The following is a 23,586-nucleotide window of genomic DNA, read 5'->3' as shown; positions in this document are numbered from 1 at the left end:
GGATAACATTGCAGAGAATGGGAATTCCAGTACACTTGATTATGCTCATGAGGAACCTATACATAGATCAAGAGGCAGTCATTCAGACAGAATAAGGGGATACTATGTGGTTTAAAGTCAGGAAGGGCGTGCATCATGGTTGTATCCTTTCACCATACCTGTTCAATCTGTATGCTGAGCAGATAATCCAAGAAGCTAGACTATATGAAGAAGAACGGGATACCAGGATTGGAGGAAGACTCATTAACAAACCTGCGTTACGCAGATGACACAACCTTCCTTGCTGAAAGTGAAGAGGGCTTGAAGCACTTACTGATGAAGATCAAAGACCACAGCTTTCAGTGTGGATTACACCTCAACATAAAACAAAAATCCTCACAGCTGGACCAATAAGCAACATCATGATAAATAGAGAAAAGATTGAAGTTGTCAAAGATTTCATTTTACTTGGATCCACAGTTAACACCCATGGAAGCAGCAGTCAAGAAATCAAAAGACGCTTTCCTTTGGGCAAATCTGCTGCAAAAGACCTCTTTAAAGTGTTAAAAAGCAAAGGTGTCACCTTGAAGACTAACCTTAGTCTTCACCTTACCCAAGCTATGATGTTTTCAGTCGCCTGATATGCATGTGAAAGCTGGGTGATGAATAAGGAAGACCGAAAAAGAGTTGATGCCTTTGAATTGTGGTGTTGGCAAAGAATATTGAATATACCATGGACTACCAAAAGAACAAACAAATCCGTCTTGGAAGAAGTACAACCAGAATGCTCCTTAGAAGCAAGGATGGCGAGACTACATCTCACATACTTTGGGTATGTTATCAGGAGGGATCGGTCCCTGGAGAAGGCCATCATACTTGGTAGAGTGGAGGGTCAACAAAAAAGCAGAAGACTCTCAACGAGCTGGATTGACACAGTGGCTGCACCAATGGACTCAAGCACAACGGTGATTGTGAGGATGGCACAGGACTGGGCAGTTTTTCTTTCTGTTGTACGTTGGGTCTCTATGAGTCGGAACCGACTTGATGGCACCTAACAGCAACAACATTATTCCCATTTTACAGATAAGAAAGAACTTCTTGTAGCTAGCAAGTGATAGAGCCAGTATTTCCTAGGTGGTTTGGTTACTGACCTTTGTTCTAACCATTAGGGTCCCAGGAGTGGTGCGGATGGTTTGCACTGGACTGCTAAAGTAGGAGTACAGACGGACAGGGTGGTGGTTATTGAGTCAAATAAACGAAAGAGGAGGAGAGACATCACAAGTCCTAAGTCTTGTGAAATTGAAATTCGGTTGCTGTTTAGCTCACTATTCTGACCATCAGAATTATGCTGACAGTTTATTTTCCTAAGTCAACACCTTCGATACTAAGTTGAAGAACCATTTAAGCATCAAAAAATTGATAAAAAATATTGTGATAACTTACGTTGCCTCTTCTAACTTGTTGCTTGGCTGAGCATATCACTTTATTTCTGTGTCACTTATTTTTTGTTACTGAAAAACCACTGTTAAATGTAACGATTATATATGCTTGTGTATTACCTTCACCACCCATCAGTCAGTTTGTCATACTGTGGTGGCTTACATGTTGCTGTGATGTTGGAAGTTATGCCAGCTGTATTTCAAATACCAGCAGGGTCACCCATGGTGGCAGGTTCCAACAGAGCTTCCAGACCAAGACTAGGAAGAAAGGCCTGGTGATCTGCTTCTGAAAATCAGCCACTAAAAACTATGGATCACAATAGAATATTGTCCAGTACAGTGCTGGAAGATGAGCCCCCTCGGTTGAAAGGCACTCAGAATACACAGTGGCCACAACAATGGACTGGCGCATACGAGCGATTATGCAGATGGTGCAGGACCGGGAACATTTTGTTCTGTTATCCATGGGATGGCCAGGAGTCGGAGATGGTTCTTTGGCAACTAACAACAACAACGTATATTAATTTCTTCACTTAACATAGCTATGGAGCCCTTGTTATCTTTAAATTCTGTGTATTGTTCCTCTGTGCTAATCTGTTATAGTATTAATTAAATCATTTCCTTCTTTGTTAGGTACTTACTGGGAAGAACTGGAGCTTTGGGAAATGGTAGATCACAGATTGAGTTCTGCCACTTAATTAGCTTTGTGAACTTTGAGCAGATTCTTGAACCTCTGCGCCTCAGTGCCCCCGTCTCTAAAATGGAGGTATAACATCTACCTCACCATAAGGCTGTCGGTATTTTTATCCAAATGAGTGATGTTGGTGTGCATGGTTACCAGTGAAGTACATCAGTTTCTATACTTTGTTGTATATAATTTATATCATGTCTGGGTCTCTATCCAGTGAAGGAGCTGACCTAGATATCACGGGACCTTTCTGCCTTGAAAAAGACAATTTGATGAATTTGTGCTTTGGAAAGGTCAATAAAATATTTAGTAACATTCATTGAACTTTAAAAGGTAATTTTGTAAACCTCCATTTTTAAGAATTTATATCTGTGTGTAGTATTTTTCATCATAATTATATCAAATACTTATTTACAGTTTTAAGGAAATCATTGGTAGAGTAAAGGGCATCTAAAAAGAAACCTTTAAATGTGGCAGAAGCCTTACTACAGTCCTCAGTGGTAAGAGGTGTTAGGAGAGTGGCCATCTATAAAGCATTGAAACATGATTCCCTCTCCTCGTGAGGCACACGTTGAGCTTGCGACTTACTAACATCGCAAGTATTTGTTGAATGAGTGAAAAATGAGCCCAAACTGCATTTCTTCTTTCTCACTTGCCACTCATTTTTTAAGTGATTGGAATCACTTAGAAAACTGATGTCACTTCTTGTAAGGTACTGTCAAGTCGGTTGTGACTCATAGCAACCTTTTGGGCAGCAGAATGAAACCCTTCCCAGTCCTGCACCATCCTCACAGTCATTGTTATGCTTGAGCCCATTGTTGCAGCCACTGTGTCAGTCCATCTCGTTGAGGGTCTTCCTCTTTTTCACTGACCCTCTGCCAAGCATGATGTCCTTCTCCGGGGACTGATCTCTCGTGATAACATATCCAAAGTATGTGAGACATAATCTCTCTGTCCTTGCTTCTAAGGAGCATTCCAAGACAGATTTGTTCATTCTTCTGGCAGTCCCTGGTATATTCAGTATTTTTCGCCAATACCACAGTTCAGAGACATCAGTTCTTCTTCGGTCTTCCTTATTCATCGTCCAGCTTTTGCACGCATGTGAGGCTGTTGAAAACACCATGGCTTGGGTCAGGTGCACTTTAGTCTTGAAGGTGACATCTTTGCTTTTTTAACACTTTAAAGAGGTCTTTTGCAGCAGATTTGCCCAATGCAGTGAGTCTTTTGGATTTCACTTGTTGCCACATAATTGGCAAACTGAATGAACAAAGTTTGGTTTATGTCCTAATTAACCTTTTGTAGCATTTGACCCTGCTAAATGCCTTTAATTTCTGAGATGCCACTTCTGGTTTTCTTTTGTGCACCTCTGTCTTTGCCACATTGGATTTTTTTTGTACACCCTCACTAGGTATATGTTGTTAGCTCTCTTCCCTCGCTATAAACCCCTACTTGGTGACCTCACCTGTCCTCATGGCTTTGATTCCATGACCTTTTAGTTTCTAAAGTGGACATTTCTGTGCTCCAGATCTGTATTTCAGACTCTGCCTGAAATCTCTGCCTGGATATTCAGTTTAAAAAAAACAGTTCCTGTCAAGTTGATTCCAACTCACGGTGACCCCATGTGTGTCAAAGTAGAGCTGTGCTCTGTAGGGTTTTCAGTGGCTGATTTTTCAGAAGTAGATTGCCAGACTCTTCTTCCAAGGTGCGTCTGGGTAGACTCAAACTTGAAACCTTTCAGTTAGCAGCCAAGTGCATTAAATGATTGCACCACTCAGATACTCCGAATATTCAGTAGGCATCCCAGATTGAATCCAGTATGTTTGATGTTATCCCTGAACTAGTACGGTATACACATGGGCACAGATGCCTGCCTGGTTTTTTCTATATTCCCAATCGCAGTTAATGGTCCTGCATCGACTTAGTAAGCAGCGTTGTGTAAGGATGTGTGTACGCTACTAGGGATTTTGAGTTTCTTAGAATCAAGAAATTTTAGTTCAGGTCTATTCCCTGAGCAACAGCTAAAACCTTTTTTACCATTTAGAACAGGTGTAACAGAATCTACCTTAAGAGTTAATATGATTGAAGGAGGTAATACAGTGAACCACCTCAGCGCTTCCTGATAAATCGTAGGCTCTCACATGTTTGTCATCCTCTCTTCCCAAGTTGTCTTTGCTTTCTGTAATGTATTAACACCCTTCAACTCTCTCTCATAGTTCTTGAAGTTTCTTTTGCTGGTCTTTTGCCTCAGTTGTCATTATACTGCTATATGGTATTGTCAGCATTTGAGTTTTGTAAATAAATTATGATAATTTAAATATAGATTCTGGAGTGCGTCTTGTGTGCTCAATTGTCTGTTTTTTTAATATGACGAGAAGTATTTAAAATGATCAAGAAAAAGCCTATTTTGTGGCATTAGATGAATAATAATTGTTCTGACTTAGGCTTCATTAAAATACTATTCCCCAAGCTTCTAATGCCGAGAAGTAGTTCTTACTGTTGCTTATTCTTAAGATCCATGTATTTTTTTGCATCCCCTTTTTCTGCTTAAGGTATAGAGAATAGAATAACAATAAACTGTCTTAATAAATTTTATAACTTATAAGTGGTCAGAATATGCCCTTATAGATTTATGCTATATATTCATAAAACATGCAGTGTTGATATTTTTCAGGGTTTGTGTTAAAATTGAAATATTTTAAATTATTCTTAGTTTCTTGGGGTTTATATAATTTAAAATATTACTGTCTTTGACCTAATTTTTTTTCAATTAGTGAAAGTTTATTCTCAAGGAGATTTTTTTTTTTTATTGTACTTTACATGAAGGTTTACAGAACAAATAGTTTCTCATTAAACAGTACTCATACGGTTTTATGACATTGGCTAACAACCCCGTGGCACATTAACACTCTCCCTTCTCGACCTTGGGTTCCCTATTACCAGCTTTCCTGTCCCTTCTTGCCTTCTAGTCCTTGTCCTAGGCTTTTGTGCCCTATTAGTCTTGTTTTGTTTATGGGCCTGTCTGATCTTTGGCTGAAGGGTGAACCTTGGGAGTGACTTTATTACTCAGCTAAAATGGTGTCCAGGGGCCATATTCTTGTGGTTTCTCCAGTCTCTGTCAGGCCAGTAAGTCTGGTCTTATTTTTGTGAGTTAGAATTTTGTTTTACATTTTTTCCCCAGCTCTGTCTGGGACCCTCTCTTGTGATCCCTATCAGAGCAGTCGGTGGTAGTAGCCGGGCACCATCTAATTGTACTGGACTCAGTCTGGTGGAGGCCGTGGTAGTTGTGGTCCATTAGTCCTTTGGACTAATCTTTCCCTTGTGTCTTTAGTTTTCTTCATTTTCCCTTGCTCCCGAAGGAATGAGACCAGTGCAGTATCTTAGATGGCTGCTCACAGGCTTTTAAGATCCCAGACGCTACTCACCAAGGTAGAATGTAGAATGTTTTCTTTCTAAACTATGTTATGCCAGTTGAGCTAGATGTTACCCAAGACCATGGTTCCCACAGCCCTCAGCCCAGCAGTTCCATCCCTCCAGGAGTTTGGATGTGTCTGTGGAGTTTCCATGACCTACCTTTGTACAAGTTGTGCTGGCTTCCCCAGTATTATGTACTGTCTTACCCTTTACCAAAGCTACCACTTATCTATTGTCTATTTAGTGCTCCCCCCCACCCCTCCCCTCCCTCGTAACCATCAAAGATTGTTTCTTTTTGTGTGTGAACCTTTCATGAGTTTTTACAGTAGTGGTCTCATACAATATTTGTCCTTTTGTGATTGATTTATTTCACTCAGCATAATGCCCTCCAGATTCATCCATGCTGTGAGATCCTTTGCAGATTCATCACTGTTCTTTAACATTGCGTAATGCTCCATTGTGTGTATGGACCATAGTTTGCTTATCCATTCATCTGTTGATGGGCGTCTAGGTTGTTTCCAACAAGGAGATTTTTTAAAATTGAATTCCTGTGTCGTCACCATTAGGGTTAATCTTTTTAATATGGGCTGTTGTTTTTATTCAGGACAAATTTAAAAAACTGAATTCTTAGGTGAACATCACAAGATTATTACTTTATATGGCATTTTACATTTTGTTGCCTCGTGTGTATTAGACATATTTCTCCAAACGAACCTTAAACCAAACCCATTGCCGTTGAATTGATGCCGACTCATTGTGACCCTGTAAGACAGAGTAGAATTTCCCCATAGGGTTTCCAAGGCCGTAATCTTTATGGAAGCTAAGACTGCCACATACTTATACTGAGCAGTGGCTGGTGGGTTTGAACTGCCAACCTTTTGGTTGGCAGCTGAGCGCTTCACTGCTGAGTTACCAGGACTTCTATAAATAAACTTAGAGCTATTTTAAGGTCTCCTCCCAAATCTCATTGAGATTTGGATTGAAATTGCATTAACTATTGATGGAGTCCCACTGTTGCCACATTCAATCCAGGAACATGGTTTGTTTCTTTCCATTCAAATCATTTTTGAGTTCTTCAGTGAAGTTGTGTGTGTGTGTGTGTGTGTGTGTGTGTGTGTTTTCTGAATGTTTTTCCCTCTAGATTGATGATTTTCTTTTTCTTGCTATTTTGAATATGAGCTTTTCCTATTAGTTTCTAAGTGGTAGTGCAGTTATGTAGTAAAGTTCTTGGTTTTTGTGTACTAGCCAAATTGTTAAACACGTAATTCCAAAAGTTTGTTGTTCTCTTTGTAAATTCATTGCGAATATCTTTGTAGAGCTGGGCAGTTGCCCTCTAATTTTGTAAAACTTGGTTGGGGGGTTATCATTATTGAAAAGCACCTTTCACAGTATTGCTTGGATTTTTGTCCTTTTACGTTTTGCTTTATGTAATCATTTCTTTTTTGTTGTTGTTTTTTTAAGCTCTTTTCCCTTATGGATATGAAACCTCCCATCTCTCGAGCCAAGATGATTCTCATCACTAAAGCTGCTATTAAAGCTATTAAGGTAAGAATAAAATAAGTATATTTCATTTGAGAAATATTTTGAAGTTTTGAAAATTTTTTGTTGAGTGTAGAAATTCATCTTGTGAATTAGCTCAGGGCTGAATCAAAGAGCACTAACCAGCTTCTGCTGAAGGTAAGTGATGATACCGTGCGTTTGCCTCGTAGCCCACCGTTTCTAAGAATTTTTTTCGTTAATCCGTGTAATAAACCAGCTGAGTGTTAGCCCCATTTTTACAAAAGAGACTTGAACTCACTGAAACTAAATGTCTTATCCAAGACCACGTTTTAATAAGTTACTCAGTTTAGAAACTGCATTTTTTTTATTCCAAATCCTTTGTTCCTGTCCCTCTCGTCCCGTGTTGCCTATAATGAACGGTATGCTGCGTTATGAAGGGTTTATTGATTAAAAATCTAAGAAAAGGACCTTCTGTTTTGGGGCAGTTTTTGTAGTTTTCTGTTTTAGCTAATTCCTTTCTGAATTTTATGTAAGAGTTTTTTTCTGTTCTTGACTTGTAATATGGGTTATTTCTCATGGTTCATTCAGTATTATCTTGAATTATTTGAATTGTACAAATGTCAAGGTTTTAAGTATTTTCTGATTTCTTTATAGGAAATGTAGAAATATTTAATTGGACAGTAATTTTCTTTTAATTTTTTTCAGCTTTATAAGCATGTAGTTCAAATAGTAGAAAAGTTCATCAAAAAGGTAACTATCTTTTTCATCATTACCTCATTTAATTTATGACCAGTATTTGTAATTACTTCATAAATTGTAATTTGGGATGCTTGCTTCTAAAGCCACTGTACACAAAAAGTAGTCACTAGAGGTTCCAGTCATCACTAATGTCACTAAGAGGATCTTTTTAAAAATAGAACAAATTATATTTACTGGAATATCGTTGGTTGAGCACCGGCCATGAGCCAGGCACTGAACCTGTGTCAAGCCTCACTGCAGTGTTTCTCGTCTGCCCCTATCAGAATTAAACCGTGTCCCAGTTCACAGTTGTATGTTTTTATAACTATTTAATCAGCACGCGTCTATTTATATGTCTTACCTTGTCCTCTTGACCTGGCCATATAGCACATGCCAATAATGTTGAAGCAGCGCTGGTGGCGCAGTAGTTAAGTGCTCGACTGCTAACTGAAGGGCCAGTTTTTCAAACCCACCAGTCGATCTGCAGGAGAAAGATGTGACAGTCTGCTTCCGTAAAGATGTCAGCCTTGGAAACCGTATAGGGCAGTTCTGCTCTGTCCTGTAGGGGAGCTATGAGCTGGAATTGACTCAGTGGCATACAGCAACAATAAATGTTTGTGAAAATGTTTCTAATCCATGACCTTTGAATACTGGATTAGTGATAGAAAAGTTAAAGCTCCAACAGGCAAAAAATGGTCCTTAGAGGCTTTTATGATAGCAAATCAAGGTAAGATGGGAGAAAAAAAATTACCTATATGCCACCACCTTCAAGTTACGAATTTGGATTCCCTTTTTGTTCGTGTACCAGTACATTTATAAAAGTATAAAAATTGGATATACTGGTTGGTAACCTGATTTCCCCACTGAGTTTATCGTAAACATCTGCAAAGCATCTCGTTGCGTGATTGTTAGCACGACTCATTCAGCCAGTTGGATAGATATTTCTGATTTTTTACTTATAAAACAGTGCTTCAGTGACTAATCCTAGGGGAAAAACATTGGATACATCTTGTTTTTTTAGGATAAATTTGCAGATGTAGAAGTGTTGGATCAAAGGTTTTTAAATAAGGCTCTGCTTTAATTGCTAAATTGCCCTCATAAAGGTTTTATCAGTTTACACTACCCCCAGAAATGTATGTGGGTGCATGTGTCTCTGCTTTTTTTTCCCCCCCCTGCTGTTGTTCTTGTCGATTGGATAAGCCAGAAGTGACCTTCTTTTAGTTTTTGTTTCTCTGGTACTCTGCTTCTTGAATAGAATTAAAATTGACAGATGTTGTTGAAATTATCTTTTTGATAATTTTGAAAGATAAAATTGTGGTAGAGAGTATTACAATAAGTGGATTTGCAAAGGAATGTAGATTCTCAGAAATTGTATGTGGGGAGGGAGGTAAAGGGATAAGAGAAGAACAAAACATTGGGAGTCAAATGCATGAAGAGAATGGTAGTTCTCTATAGACCTGTGGGAAATTAGACCAGTTTGCTGATTAGAGAGCCAAAACATTTGAGTAGTTTCTAAACAGAAATAATCATTGGAGATAGATGATAGAGAGGCTGTCAGTTGTGAGTCATTGGAGATACATACATATATATAAGTTTTTTAAATGTTAGATAAATAGGTGTCAGAGGGTGATTTTGCTTTTCTTGTATTGATTTTACACCTTTATCTTTACAGTGTAAGCCAGAATACAAGGTTCCAGGATTATATGTAATTGACTCAATTGTGAGACAGTCTCGTCATCAATTTGGAACTGATAAAGATGTTTTTGGGCCTAGATTCTCTAAAAACATAACCGCCACATTCCAGTATTTATATCTTTGTCCATCTGAAGATAAGGTATAGTTAATCATTTTTAAATTAAAACTTGAAATCTTGTTGGGGTTGTTTTTACTATTTTTATATTTATTTAAATTTGTTTGTATTAGATATTTAAAGCCTAATGTAGTTCTGAATAATAATCTTGATGATGTGGTGAACTTAAACACAACCCAGTGTTTTTCTGCAATTGGTCATTTCATATTTATCTATTTTCTCGTGAAATGCTTCAGGAGTGTTGTACTTTTGAAATATGAAAGAAGGAGCACTGTCTTGCTTTAAAGAAGACGTTGTTGGAAAGATTTACTTGTAGTTGAGTGGTAAAGAAATTCTGCAGTAGAGAAAGTCAGTGCTTATCTCAGATTGTTGCCTGTTCCAGAAGGAAAGGACCAATAATTGATGACTTTCCTCAGCATACACAGATGCTAGAGTATAGGGTATTCATTAGCAAAGACTACAGTATTTAATTTCTCATAGAGCTGTGGTATTAAAAGGTAGAAAAACAGTAAAGGCATAGTAACTTCACTCTGATAGGTGGGGGAGATACGCTGGTAAACATACTCAGGATAATGAAGGATGGAAACATTTTACAATAAATGGCGTATAATTTTGAGTGTTGTAGATTTTAGGTTTATTTTCTTGAAGGAGAACGCACTTGTGGTTAAAATGCACAAGAGAAAAGGTAATTCCTTGAGTAGGCGATTAGAGTTATTTAGACTGATGAATTTAATAAGTATTTTCTGGGTCTCCTCTGTATTTACTTGTCCACAGAACACCATACCTATCTATTTCAGGCGAGTTTCTTAAATACTCTGTTAGCATCATCCTCAAATTCTCCTTCAGTTTGTCTACTAAGATAACTGCTTTTTGTCAGTGATGAAGTTTCTTTGTAACCATAAATAAAATGTAATGAAAACTTCTAACACATTTTTAATAATCTACTTTTATTAATTCTTTAGGTCCATAGTCCTGTGTTCCTTACTCTAGATTACACCACTGAAGAAAAACTGACTTAGAATGGTTTAACCAGGTTGTAATTCCAATGGTGGATTTTGTTTGTTTAGGAAATGAGTTAGTAACGATGGAAATGTTTGCCTAAGGAGTGCTCCTCACTTTCTTTGTAAGAGGTATAATAAATTATTTATACTAATATTTATGTTTTGTCACACATTACAGAGTAAAATAGTTCGTGTACTGAACCTTTGGCAAAAAAATGGTGTGTTTAAAATTGAGATTATTCAGCCTCTTTTGGACATGGCAGCAGGAACCAGTAATGCCGCCCCAGCAGCAGAAAGTGTTACTAATAATGAAGGTACGGTCATGTGTGTCTGGCAAGAAAACTTTGAGTCTTTTTATTGTGGTGGAATTTTTCCATAAGAAGGAAACGGGTTTACATCTTAGAAGCTATGGTTTTCTCTCCGTAATTCTTAGTTTTAATAAAAATATGCTCGTCTGTACTTGTAATAGTATAAATTCTACTATACCACATGTATACTATGTGGTAAACCAAACCAAACCCATTGCTGTCAACTCAATTCCGACTCCTAGGGACCCTATAGGACAGAGTAGGACTGCCCCACGGGGTTTCCTGGGAGTGGCTGGTGGATTTGAACTGCCTACCTTTTGGTTAGCAGTCGAGCTTTTAACCCCTGTGCTGCCAGGACTCTATACTATGTGTTGCTGTAGTATAAATTCTGTAGTACTACAGTCTGTGTATTTTATTTTATTCTAAACTGGATGGAATTTTATTTTAGTGAAGAAACTTAATGAAGTTTGAGGAGAAATTTGTAGATTACCATTTTCTTAGATGTTAATGCCCTCCTCCTTTTTTTTAAGGTTCACCTCCACCTCCAGTAAAAGTTTCTTCTGAACCCCCACAAGTCACTACAAACTCCGTCCCAACCATGCCGCAGTTGCCCAGCTCTGATGCTTTTGCTGCTGTGGCCCAGCTGTTCCAGACAACTCAAGGGCAGCAGGTAAACCACCACCCAGAGATGCGATGCCTTCAGGCTCAGGCACTGTGGTCAGTTCGCGTTTTCCGTTTCTAATTAGTGAGCACATTCAAGGGAGAAGATACGTCTGCTGCTCAGCTCGGCCTTCACTCGGGAGATCCTGGCATGGGGATAGTAGGGGAGTGTGGAGGGGAAGATAGGGGACAGCTCACTTAGAAACCACCCACCTGGGGAGGGCTTCACCACTGCTGGGGGTGGTATTGTTGCTCATGTTTCTGGCATGTCTTGTTGACTTCAAAATGATCTCCGTTGGGGAGATTTTTCCCATTTTTCTAGAAAACTTGCATTGACCTTATTCACAATTCAGTGTATTTTCTCTTCTCCTTCACCAACATTTTATATCATGGGTGTTACCAGCATTTATTTTCAATCTTACACCACACGCATTGTGTCCTTGATGTGTTCATTCACCGCAAAGTTAACCATTAGTAAAAGGTGGATTATTTTTTTCCTGTTTACTCTGTACCTCTGCTATTTTGAGTCACATTTAAGGTTTTATTTTGTTTGTTTCTTTTTTAGTAAATTAACATTTGATACTATGATTGTACATTGTTGTGTGGTTTATCATTCTTTAAGCTTCAGCAGATCCTTCAGACTTTTCAGCAACCTCCAAAACCACAGTCTCCCACCATTGACAATGCTGTGATGGCTCAGGTTCAAGCTATCACCGCTCAGTTAAAGACAGCTCCTCCACAGCCACCTGAACAAAAAGCTGCTTTCCCCCCACCTGAACAAAAAACTGCATTTGACAAGGTATGCTTCTCTCACGTGACCCACCCCGTGACCCACCCCGCCGTTTCTATCACTCAGTTTGCATTGTGGAAGTTAACCCCTTCTGTAGCTTGTCTGTGGATTGCTCGTTTTATTGTTTTGTGGTTTGAGGGATTTTTCCCTCTCCTCGAAATTGAAACATATTATTTTTTCTGGTTATAAATCTATTATATGCTTATTGCAAAAAAAAATTCAGGAAGTAAAGGAAAGTAAAACAATTCACTGTAGTTACCATATGTTTAATTGAGCATTTGGGCTAGTTCAGTGTCTTCCAGCTGCTCTGTTGAGCCTTAAGGCTTCTGTAGGCACATTTAAGAGGCTGCCGCTAAGGACACAGGTGTGTCGAACACACACAGCTCAGAGCTTCTTGTTGGAATTTAACTGAAACAGCTCTGCTCTTGTCAGTTTTAAATGTCTTGTTTATTTAGTATCAGGTTTATAACTACATAAAATTTCATTTCATTTTACACCTTTCACTGCAGAAAAATTAAAATTTTAGAAGCCGTAAATTATATCTCTGGTCTCATCAGTCTAAAATTTCAGATTCTTTCCAATTTTCTAATTATAAAATGTAATATCTTTATTGCCAGTAGTGTGAATTAAGAATCTGTATGGTAAATCTTACATACTGGTTTTCATTATATCTTTGTGATTTATTAATGACTGCTGATTAAAAGAAGGTTAGAAAAATCATTGAGTACAGAAGGAATACATATTGTAGGGGAAAACGCAAACAATACAGAAAGTTATGAAGTAAAATGAGAAACAGTTCCACTGTGCATCAAACAGATTTATATATGTTCTATTGGACTATTTCCATGCACATATAAACATAAATTCTTACATATGTGGCCTTTTTTAAATGGTTTTATTAAAAATGGAATCTACTGTGTATTTCCTACATAATTGTGTTTTTCAAATAAGAATATACCGTGATCATCCTTTTAAATCAGTATGTATAGAGGTGTCTCATTACTGTATATGATGCGTAACATTTCGTACTATAAGCATGCTTTTTCTGGAATCATCTTCTCATGATAGACATTGAGTTTATCTTGCATTTTTCATGACTCTAGTGAATGCGGAAGCTCGTATGATCCTTAACATATTTTTGTACATCTAGGTAGATTTTCTGTAGGGTAGATTTTCGTGTATGTGTGCGCACGCATGCACGCGTGTGTGTGTTAGGTGAAAGTTTACATAGCAAGTTAGGTTCTTATTTAACAATTTTGATAGAACTTGTACCATGACTTCGCTTACATTTTTCACGTGTCAGCATTCTCGTTATTTCCATTCTTTTTGTTCTGTGTCCATTAATCTAGCGTCCTTGCCTCTCCTTAATTTCTCATCTTTGTTTTAGGGTAAATGTTGACCATTTGGTCTCAAGATTGATTAAGGGGAGCACAGTATTTTTGGGTGGTAGTATTTATTTTATAAGCCAGTTTCTTACTTTGATGAAAGATGTCCACGGGGAATAGCTTCAGTTCCAAATTCAAAGCGTGTCTTAGGGCTGTGGTCCTGGAGGTTCCTCTAGTCTCTGTCAGTCCAGTAAGTCTGACCTTTTTTAGGAATCTGAGTTTTGTTCTCCATTCTAACCAGGACCTTCTGTTGTATCCCTGGTTAGAATGGTTGGTAGTGATAGCTGGGAACCATCTAGATCTTCTGGTCTCAGGCTAGAAGAGGGTGCGGTTCTCGTAGGACATTAGTCCTACGGACTAATTTTTTCCTTGGGTCTTTGGTTTCCTTCAGTCTCCTTTGTGCCAGACGAGAAGAGACCCATAGTTGCATCTTAGGCAGCAGCTCACGAACTTTTAAGACCCCAGACACTACTCACCAACCTAGAATGTAGAACATTGTCTTTATGAGCTATTGTTGTGCCAGTTGACCTAGATGTCCCCTCAGAACATGGTCCTGAGCCTTCAAACCCAGTAACTCGATCCCACGAGGTATTTGGTTATGTCTAGGAAGTTTCCTTAACTGTGGCCCCTACGTGCTCTACTGCATGTATGAATACACATGCAGCATACAGAAACACATATAAATACCTATGCCTACAGATGTACACCTGTACAGGCATGCTCACATACTCATGTGTGTTCCTGTTCCTGTATAGTAGGGTAGATGTGTCAGGTTAAAAATAATACACTCATTTCTGTATGTATGTTTACTTGAATAAACTCTCTCTTCTTTCATCCAGCCTTTGAAAAAAGGACACTGTCAAATTGGCCTCCAAAAATGTTATACCAATTTTTTATCTCACCAGCAGTATTTAAGTATCCCTTTTCCCTGCTTGTGCCAGTGTGAGTGTGGGCAGTGTTTACCTTTGGTTTATTTTTGCTTTTTTTAGTTTTTGACACTTACAGGTTCAAAATGGTATCTAATAGTGAAGTTGTTTCCTTTTTATAATTGCTATATTTTCTGTGAATTACGTCTTTATCTCTGCCTATTTTTCTATTTTTTAATAATTTGTAGAAATGCTTTTCATATTAAAAACTGTAAGCTGCACATATTTCTCCTAAGCTGTCATTTAATATTTATGGGGTCTTTTGCAGTACAGCAGATACAAATTATTGTATAGTCAGATTAGTCTTCTGTTTTTTGTTGTGTTTTGGGGAAACTATAGCTGTATTATAAAATAGTTCTTTCTCCTAGTAGTTGAATGTTTTTGGTTTTCATTTTTGTCACTTCAGTGCATCTGGATTCTATTTTAGAGTATGGTACAAGATAGTTAAATCTTCGTATTTTTGGAAATAGCCAATTCTCCCTCACTGTTTTTGTCCCAGGAGCCCTGGTGGCACAGTATTTAAAGCACCCGGCTGTGTAACAAAGATTGGTGGTTGGAACCCAGTCTCTGCTTTGTGGGAGAAAGATGTGGCAGTCTGCTTCTGTAAAGATTAGAGCCTTCAAAATGCTATGGGGCAGTTCTGTAGAGCCCTATAGGGTCACTATGAGGTGGAATAAACTCAACAGCAGTGGGTTTGGGTTTTTTTTTGTTTGTTTTTGTGTGTGTGTCTGTCATACGCTTAATTCCCATGTTTTGATGTCTGTCTCTGGACTCTTTTCTGCTCCACTAACATATTTCTTTATTTCTGCATCATAACCTGTTACTTAACACTTTTATACTATGTATTATTGTGGAATATACCCATTTATTCTTTCTTAAACTTATTCTTTGACTATTCATGGGCTTACTTTTTCAGAAGAGCTTTAGCATAAATAAAATTTATAGGTTAACTCGGAAAGGACTGATAGCTTATACAGAATCTCCATTTGCTCAAGTCCCTTTTATCATTTTCTTCATTTGGTCTTGCACATTTATTGCTAAATTTATTCTTAGATATTTAGTCATTTTTAATGTTTAATGACGTTTTTTATTTGGTTAATGATGCCATGGGGGAAACTGTTGATTAGTTTATCTTGTAAATGGTCACAGTATTAAACTCTATGTTTTCTAGTTTGCTCTTTTAGATTTTCTAGGTAGTTTCTCAATTTGACTTTTCCTCTTCAACATCTATGACCATAAAAACCTAAACCCGCTGCTGTTGAGTCGATTCTGACTCATAGTGACTCTATAGGACAGTAACACTGCCCCATAAGGTTTTTGAGGATGGCCCGGTACCGGCAATATTTCATTCTGTTGTACATAGGGCTGCTGTGAGTCGGAACTGACTTGCTGGCACCAAACGACAACAGTCTTTACGGAAGCAGACTGCCACCTCTTTCTCCCGCCTAGTGGCTGGTGGATTTGAACCGCCAATTCGATCAGCAGCCAAGAGCTTAACCACTGTGCCTCCCGGGCTCCTTTCAACAGCTGTACCTGCTTCTTTTCCTTACTGCATTAGCGACTAGGACTGCCAGAAAAATGTCGGACAATAATAGTGATGGTGGGCATCTTATCTTGTTCTTAATTTGAATTTTAATTCCTTTAGTATTTTGTCTTAAGTGGATTGGCCAAATGTTTGTTAGTTACATCACATTTAAAAAATAGAATTCTTTGCTTTTCCTTTGTTGAAAAAGGTCTATTTTAAGCTTGTCAGTCAGTGGGAACAACTTGTTTATTTTAGCTGCTTTGTAGAGCCTCAGTTTCACAAAGTTTTTTCGTTAGATGCTGGTTTATTTTTTAACTGCTTCTTTTTTTCAAATCGATAGGTTTAAATCTTAAAACCTTTAAAGAACATATCTGTTTGTGATAAACTGCAAAGATGATAGTTTTTTGTTTTGTAGATGGTTTCAACCCAAGTTTAATGGTGACTCCCATCACTTGCTGGCTTTGTCTTGATGTTGAGTCATTTAAATGTTCAGTGTGCACCACCGTAAAATAATGATGATAGTAGCTATATTTTATGGTTGTCATGAGGGTTAAAGAAGCTACTTTTGTCTAAAATAGAAGGTGTCTGGGTCATAGTGGACGTTTAGAAAACATTAGTTCTCTCAGTTATAATAAGAACTTTTAATCAGTGACCTAGAATTATAAGAAACACAAGTTAGCTCTGTCCCAAAACACTCTTTATACTTGGTTCCGTCTTACATACTGTGTTGACCATGGAGGGAACTTTCTTTCTTAATTTAGAAATTGGTTGTTCAGTAAAGTAGGACCAGAATTCCTAGGCAGAACTATCACAGAACAACACAAGGGTAGGAATTTGAAATCCCCAAGCAAAGTGGGCACAACTTGGGTGAAAAAGCTGCTTGTTGGAGGAAAAAGACTGAGGGCTCTGAAGTCCAGAAGGCCAGTTGTCCCTGTTCTACCATCACAGACTGTACAGTCTTGGTCATGTTACATAATCACCTGAGCCTTAGTTTCCATGTCTGTAAAAAGAAGAAACGATGCCTCCATTGCAGAGTTGTGATGATGACGTATTTTATGTAATCCACATAACACAGTAGTAGAGGTTCAAGATGTTACCTTTGTTTGAGAATACATGAGATCTTGTCAGGTGTGCCGATTCTTTTTTTTTTTTTCTTCAATGAACGTTTCTAGTAAAAAGTTTGAAGTTTTAAGAAAATCTCTGAAGTTCTGAGAAAGAAGGTAGTGCACAGGTGATGAGGCTTTGTGCTCCTGGCCTGTGCCGTTCTCTCGTTTAATGGAGACGGATTTCTTTTTCACGTTAGTATCTTCTGGAGCAAACAGCATGTGAATATTTTTCTGTAGATGTGTATAGTGACTGGTTAAGACAGTCTTTTTGTACTTTTTACAGCTGACTCAAAATGGACACCCGTTTTGATGTGTATAAAGTACCAAAAGTTTTTAGTCTAGGAAAATGAATATTTTAGTAAAATATTTATACTACTAAATGAACGATGAAATGAGCATATAGAAAGTAGTCAAAAACTGCACCTAAAATTGGAGAGGGAAAGCAGAATAAAATTGTATTTGTGTCAAAACGGTTGATGTCTGCGAATCAGGGTCCTAGGGGGCATATGGAAACATGCGGTTGTCTGTGGCAGCGTGGCGGGGTTATGTATGATGGTACACATCTGTGGTTTCTATAATGTTTTTTATGCTGTGACTCACAGTCTGAATTTTAAAACGGAATATTGATATACCTACTCCAGAAGCTGCTTGATAGATTTGATTATGATGATGAGCCAGAGGCTGTGGAAGAATCAAAGAAAGAAGACGCTGCTGCTGCCGCCGCTGTCACCACAGCCCCTCCTGCTGCCGCCGCTCCTGCGCCCACTGCTGCCGTCCCCACTGCGGCCGCCCCTGCTGCTTCTCCTCCTCCACAGGCACCATTGTACGTTTCTTCTTTAACTCCTCGGAGGTGGGAAAGTTGAGCGTTGTTGGAAAAGCGTACTGATGTAACGTTTAGCATCAAAATCAGTTTTCATCTATAATTTTCATTGTTTTGTAAAATTGAGGTGATGGTTTGGGTTTTCTCCCAGATGAGGAGGCATCCTATCAGATCTACAACAACCACCACCAAAAAAAGAAAGGAAAAAGAGCTTTTATGTTGGGAATAATGCTGAGTATATCAATGATTTAGTAAAATGTGGATTGATAATGGCTCCTGAGTGACATTCTTTATGTTTCTGTAGCATAAATGTGGCTGAGAATCTTACTGGCTTTTGAATGGGTGAAAAGATTACCTCTTTTTTTTTTTTTTTTTAGCGGATTTCCTGGTGATGGCATGCAGCAGCCAGGATATACACAGCATCAGAATATGGATCAGTTTCCACCTCGAATGATGGGAATACAGCAGGAGCCAATGCACCATCAGGTACAAATGGTTTTCCTACAGCTGAGTTTTAATAACTCAAGACCTGGTCATTAGAGCGTAATACAGCGTGTACTTCACACACTACCATTATTTAGCTGTGTGATTGGCTAAGTAGTACTACAACTCTGATAAAAGCTGTTGAGCACACATTGTATTGTTTTGAGTTGCTTTTTGCTTTAATTAAAACAAGGATGCTAAATACCATTATGTGTTAATGTTTTAATAATTAGGTATTTTAGTTAAGAGCGTTTAGAGAGAGATTATGTTTCTGTTTCAGGAAACTGGTCTGTTGTACAGCTCTTTCCCTTGCTGGGCCTTTTTTCCTGTAAAAATTGTGTGATCAGAGGCTTTAGACAACATTCTGAGACTGATCCATGTGCTCCTTAAAGGGTTAGAGCATCGGCAGACTCTGCAGGCTGCAGTGGTTTCCTCAGCTATGCCCCTGAAAGGTACCGCCAGAGATGCGCTGGTTTTGCAAATTTGGAGCTATATTCAAACCACTTTGTGACACTCAGGCTTCTGGTCCTCTTCAGAATTCACAGAATCATTAGAGGCTTTTCTGTTTATAGCAGCTATTACGAAAAACTGTTGGCTTCATGCGTTCCATCTTGAGTAGACAGAACTAACTCCCTTAAACATCGTTACCATCAAATTCTTTCTTTTTCATCTCTGAACACTCAGGAATATGGTTTGAAATCTAAGTAAAAGGAGCATAGCACACCGGAAAATTGCAGGAAGTTAGTAGAGATTTGTTCACTAGGTTTATTTTAGTAAACCCTCTAATTTAGTCTCCTAAGCTTGGCTGGGCATTGAAATTACAGGGGCAAGGGAGGGGCATTTTTTAAAATACAGCTTCTGGACCCCACTCCAGAGCTATCATCAATCTCTAGAGAATCTGTATCTTTTGTTTAATTGTGCAGTGATTCTGTGGTACGACCAGGCTTGAGAAATAGCACTTTTATAGCCTTAGTTTAGAAAGGGTTCTGACATGCCTTTTTAGAGTATATTCATTTTCTTATCCAGAGCGTGCATGATCCATTCTGCTGTATATTTGGTAATACGAAATTGATGTGGTGATTTTAGTGATTTACTGATGAAGTTTGAAAGCATTTTTTAAGCCTGTTTAAAATATGAAGAAAACCTATGAACTTATATCCAGATGTTTCACAGTTACTGATAGTTTATAATTCATTAAATTGTGTTGGTGTTTGAATTGCACATGTAGAAATATGTTAGGTTGTGGTTTACTGTCATTCTGCTATTTTAAACTCTGAAAGTGGATATGTTAGTTGGAACTTCCCTTGGAGTAAGTAAAACAATATGAACCTAGAAGTCACTGCTTCTGGCCACTCTTACCATCAAAAGGCCTAATTGTCTTTAAAGTTCAGTCTGTCACACTGCTTCCTCATATAAATGAAATTGTGTCTTTAAATGTATAAATGTGTTTAAATATATAAACCAAATTGTATTCATAATTTTGAAGTGAGTTACAAGATTTTTAACCTATATATGTGGATATATAATCTTCGGGTAAACGTACATGTGGGAATTGTTTAACAGTGTTGCATGTCATTCCAGTTAAGTCAGACAAAATCCTCTGTACTATGATCAAGGGTTATTGACGATATTTTAGCTTTACCTAAAGCACAATTTAAAAAAAAAAAAGATAGTTTAATATAAAGTGATTAAAGGTTTTCTAAATTATTTTTGGTAATTGTCATTTAAAAACTGTTCCTACACTTTGTTTAAAAACAAAAGGTTCCACTTCCTCCTAATGGACAGATGCCAGGATTTGGGCTTCTTCCTACACCTCCGTTTCCTCCTATGGCTCAGCCTGTCATACCTCCAACTCCACCGGTACAGCCATCTTTCCAGGCTTCTTTCCAGGCACAGAATGAACCACTTACACAGAAAGCACATCAGCAGGTAAAACTTAATGCCTAGATTGTTGATTATTTCTTTGGTTGGCTTGACTTATATACAGACTCCTGGTTATTTGCTTGCTATCTTCATTTTTGAATTTGAAGACTGATACCTTGAGCATGTACTAAACCCTTTATGGCCCGAGTTTTTCATCTCAAAAGTGGGCGTCCCAAAACTACCAACTTCCGTAGGATTCTGTGAGAATTGAGATAAGAGTGTAGATTACTTAATTAACTGATACCTGGTTCACGTGTTATATGCTGGCTTATTAAAATGATGTGTAATTTATACAAAGCAACTTCTAGAACTAATCTTGTAAACCATATGAAAGTTTCTTGTGGTGATGACCAGTCATTAATAAACTAGTAATTTGGTCCCAAGTAACCTGAAGAGAAATGTTTCAGGACAAGAGAATTTAAATTCAGCATTTATTAGATTCTGGCCTTTTGCCTCTATTATTTTCACTTTGTTTTTTTTTTTTTTTTTTTTTTTTAAGGAAATGGAAGTGGAACAATCTTGTATTCAAGAGGTTAAGCGGCATATTTCTGATAACAGAAAGTCAAGATCTAGGTCAGCATCCAGGTAATTTATAGGAAATGTTTTTCCAACCCTCTGTGTCTTAGGAAACATGGAGATTAAAATCAAGTTTGATTAGTTTCACGTTTGCAGAGTGTTAGTAAAAGTGACACTGGATATACATGTCAGTATGTGTAGAGTGGGGGCAGAAGTACTGAAACAAACCAGAAAAAACCTATGGTCAGTCAGTCATCTTACCCACATTTTTTCCCTTTAAGTTGCTCTAATGCCTGTGTATAAATAAACAACATGGAATTTTAAGAATTACATATTCAGGCTTCTGGGCAATGTGGCGCTATAGTCAGAAACCCCACGCCGTCTCTTTGTAGCAAAGATCAGAAAAACTAAGTCAAACAGAGTCACACGTCAATCCTGAAACCCTAAGCATCAGATGAAGAGATAACTCAACCAAGCACCAAATGAAACAAGAAACTGACCAAGAACAGGGAACGAGGAGAGATACATGTAGAGGTCCCCTATCAGCTACCGCTGCGTGGATCTGCCATCTTGGATTCCTGTCAGAGATCAGCCAACGGGTATGAGAAAGCAGCTTCACGGAGCTTCCAGCAAGAGACAGAACAACCGGTAGCCAGCGATATAGGCTTTCCCATCCCCCACCTTTCTTCACCCCTACTTACCTTCCTCTGCTTCCTACAGCCACACTGTCTTGGCCAGGAGGCGACCCGGTGTCGCTTGGATTCCACCTGCCCACACTGGCCGGCTCTGTGAATGCCTTCTCTTGGCTGCTGGTGTTGCTTTTTTCTGCTTCTTCAGATTTCTTTCTTACCTCTCACCACCTCCCCCTCCTTTCTCTCAAATACCTGGCTCTGTGTACCATCTTTGCTTCTTCCTGAAAGGCTGTGAAATACCACTCAACTGTGAAAGTGCTTCCCGGCCTGTGCTGCCAAGCTAGTAGGACCCCCGGGGCTTGTTTGTTTGATTTGTTCTGTTTTGATTTGTTAGTTTTCTTTTTCTTTTCTTGGCTTGGGAGCCCCTTCTAGCCAGGCAGTACCGTGCGGCTTGGAAGCTACTCCCTTACTCTACAGACACACAGGGACATCCCTGGGGGCATTTCTTTTTTCTTGTTTTTCGTTCTTTTTTGTTGTTGTTGTTGCTTTGTTTCGTTTTCTTCTCTCTTATTCTTTTTTTGTCTCTCTTCATTTCCAGTTTCTCAATTTATTCATTTTTTTCTTCTACCCTTTTTCTTTTTTTTCATTTTTGTTTTTCCTCATTTCTCAGTCTCTCATCTCTCCACTCCAATAGCAAGCTCCCTTAGCACTGTTTTTTGTGTGTGTGTATGTTTTTGGCCCCTGTTCCTCTCTCCTCTCTCTTATCTTTCGCATACCCATCTTAGCTGCACACATCACAATCTGCCCCTTCCTCCTGCCTGCCTTCACCATGTACTGAACATCACATTCCCAAGCAGCACAGGGACAGCCTGCTGGAACCTGCCCTGCACTGATTACTGGTCCACACTGTCACCTCTGGTACTTGCCACAAACAACCCATCCCAGCAACTCCCCTTCAGCTGGACCTGCCCAGCTGTACCATACCTGATTGACTGACCCTGCCCATTGGAGAAGGAAAAGTGCCCATAGATGAGCAAACAACAAAGAACACACAGCCCGCCTGCTCAGACATAACCAAATAAAAAAGGACGAAACAAACATCTGCAGTCAGTTAACGAGGAGACGAACCACTGAATGCCATGAAGACAGCAGACAGTATCGAAACATTTACAAAAACAGGACAGGATAGTTCCGGTCCATCCAGAATAAAACACTAGATGACCTTCCAGTAGAAGAAAAGGCACTAGATCTAACTGATAGGGAGTTCAAATCCCTAGTATTCAGAATTATCTGAGAGTTTAAGCAAAAAGCAGACAAAAATGAGGAAAAAACAGACAAATTCATGGAAAATACAAAAAAAATGGAAGAATTCAAGAAAATAATACAGGAACAAAATGCTAAAATAAATTCACGACAAGAAATCATACAAAAACAACAATTAGAAATCCAAAAGATAATAAGATTTCAGAAATGGACAGTCATAGGAGGGCTGAGAAGCAGATTTGAAATGGTGGAAGACAGGATCAGTGGAATTGAAGACAAACAACTTGGATACAACTCTGTTTGAGGAAAAATCAGAAAAAAGAATGAAGAGAAATGAAGAAACCCTGAGAATTATGTGGGATACAATCAAAAGCAAAAATCTACGAGGGATCGGAGTTCCAGAACAGGGGAGAAAACAGAAAACACAGAGAGGATCAATGAAGAATTGCTAACAGAAAACTTCGCCAATATCATGAAAGATGAAAGTTGACCAACCATCCAAGAAGCTTAACGAACCCCATATAGGATAGACCCCAAAAGAAAATCACCAAGGCGTATCATAATCACACTTGCCAAAATCAAAGGCAAAGAATTCTGAGAGCAGCTCGTGAAAAACAAGAAGTCACAGACAGAGGAGAAACAATAAGACTAAGCTCAGATTATTCAGCAGAAACCATGCAGGC

The 23,586-nt window shown here is 38.5% G+C and overlaps 1 protein-coding gene across 1 annotated transcript in view; it reads left to right on the top strand.

Annotated features, from left to right (window-relative positions):
- SCAF4 (SR-related CTD associated factor 4) overlaps window positions 1-23,586 on the top strand; it is a 64,470-nt gene that overhangs the window by 16,891 nt on the left and 23,993 nt on the right. The window contains exons 3-12 of the mRNA XM_004386967.3: window positions 6,979-7,062; window positions 7,723-7,767; window positions 9,428-9,589; window positions 10,745-10,880; window positions 11,405-11,544; window positions 12,157-12,333; window positions 17,908-18,089; window positions 18,464-18,572; window positions 20,331-20,498; window positions 20,992-21,077. Coding sequence (XP_004387024.2) covers window positions 6,979-7,062; window positions 7,723-7,767; window positions 9,428-9,589; window positions 10,745-10,880; window positions 11,405-11,544; window positions 12,157-12,333; window positions 17,908-18,089; window positions 18,464-18,572; window positions 20,331-20,498; window positions 20,992-21,077 — 1,289 coding nt within the window. The remainder of the gene's footprint in view (window positions 1-6,978; window positions 7,063-7,722; window positions 7,768-9,427; window positions 9,590-10,744; window positions 10,881-11,404; window positions 11,545-12,156; window positions 12,334-17,907; window positions 18,090-18,463; window positions 18,573-20,330; window positions 20,499-20,991; window positions 21,078-23,586) is intronic.

Source organism: Trichechus manatus, unplaced genomic scaffold (assembly GCF_000243295.1).
Source record: "Trichechus manatus latirostris isolate Lorelei unplaced genomic scaffold, TriManLat1.0 scaffold00177, whole genome shotgun sequence".
In the NCBI taxonomy this organism is placed as follows: Eukaryota; Metazoa; Chordata; class Mammalia; order Sirenia; family Trichechidae; genus Trichechus; species Trichechus manatus.
This window is presented reverse-complemented; position numbering and strand designations above follow the sequence as displayed.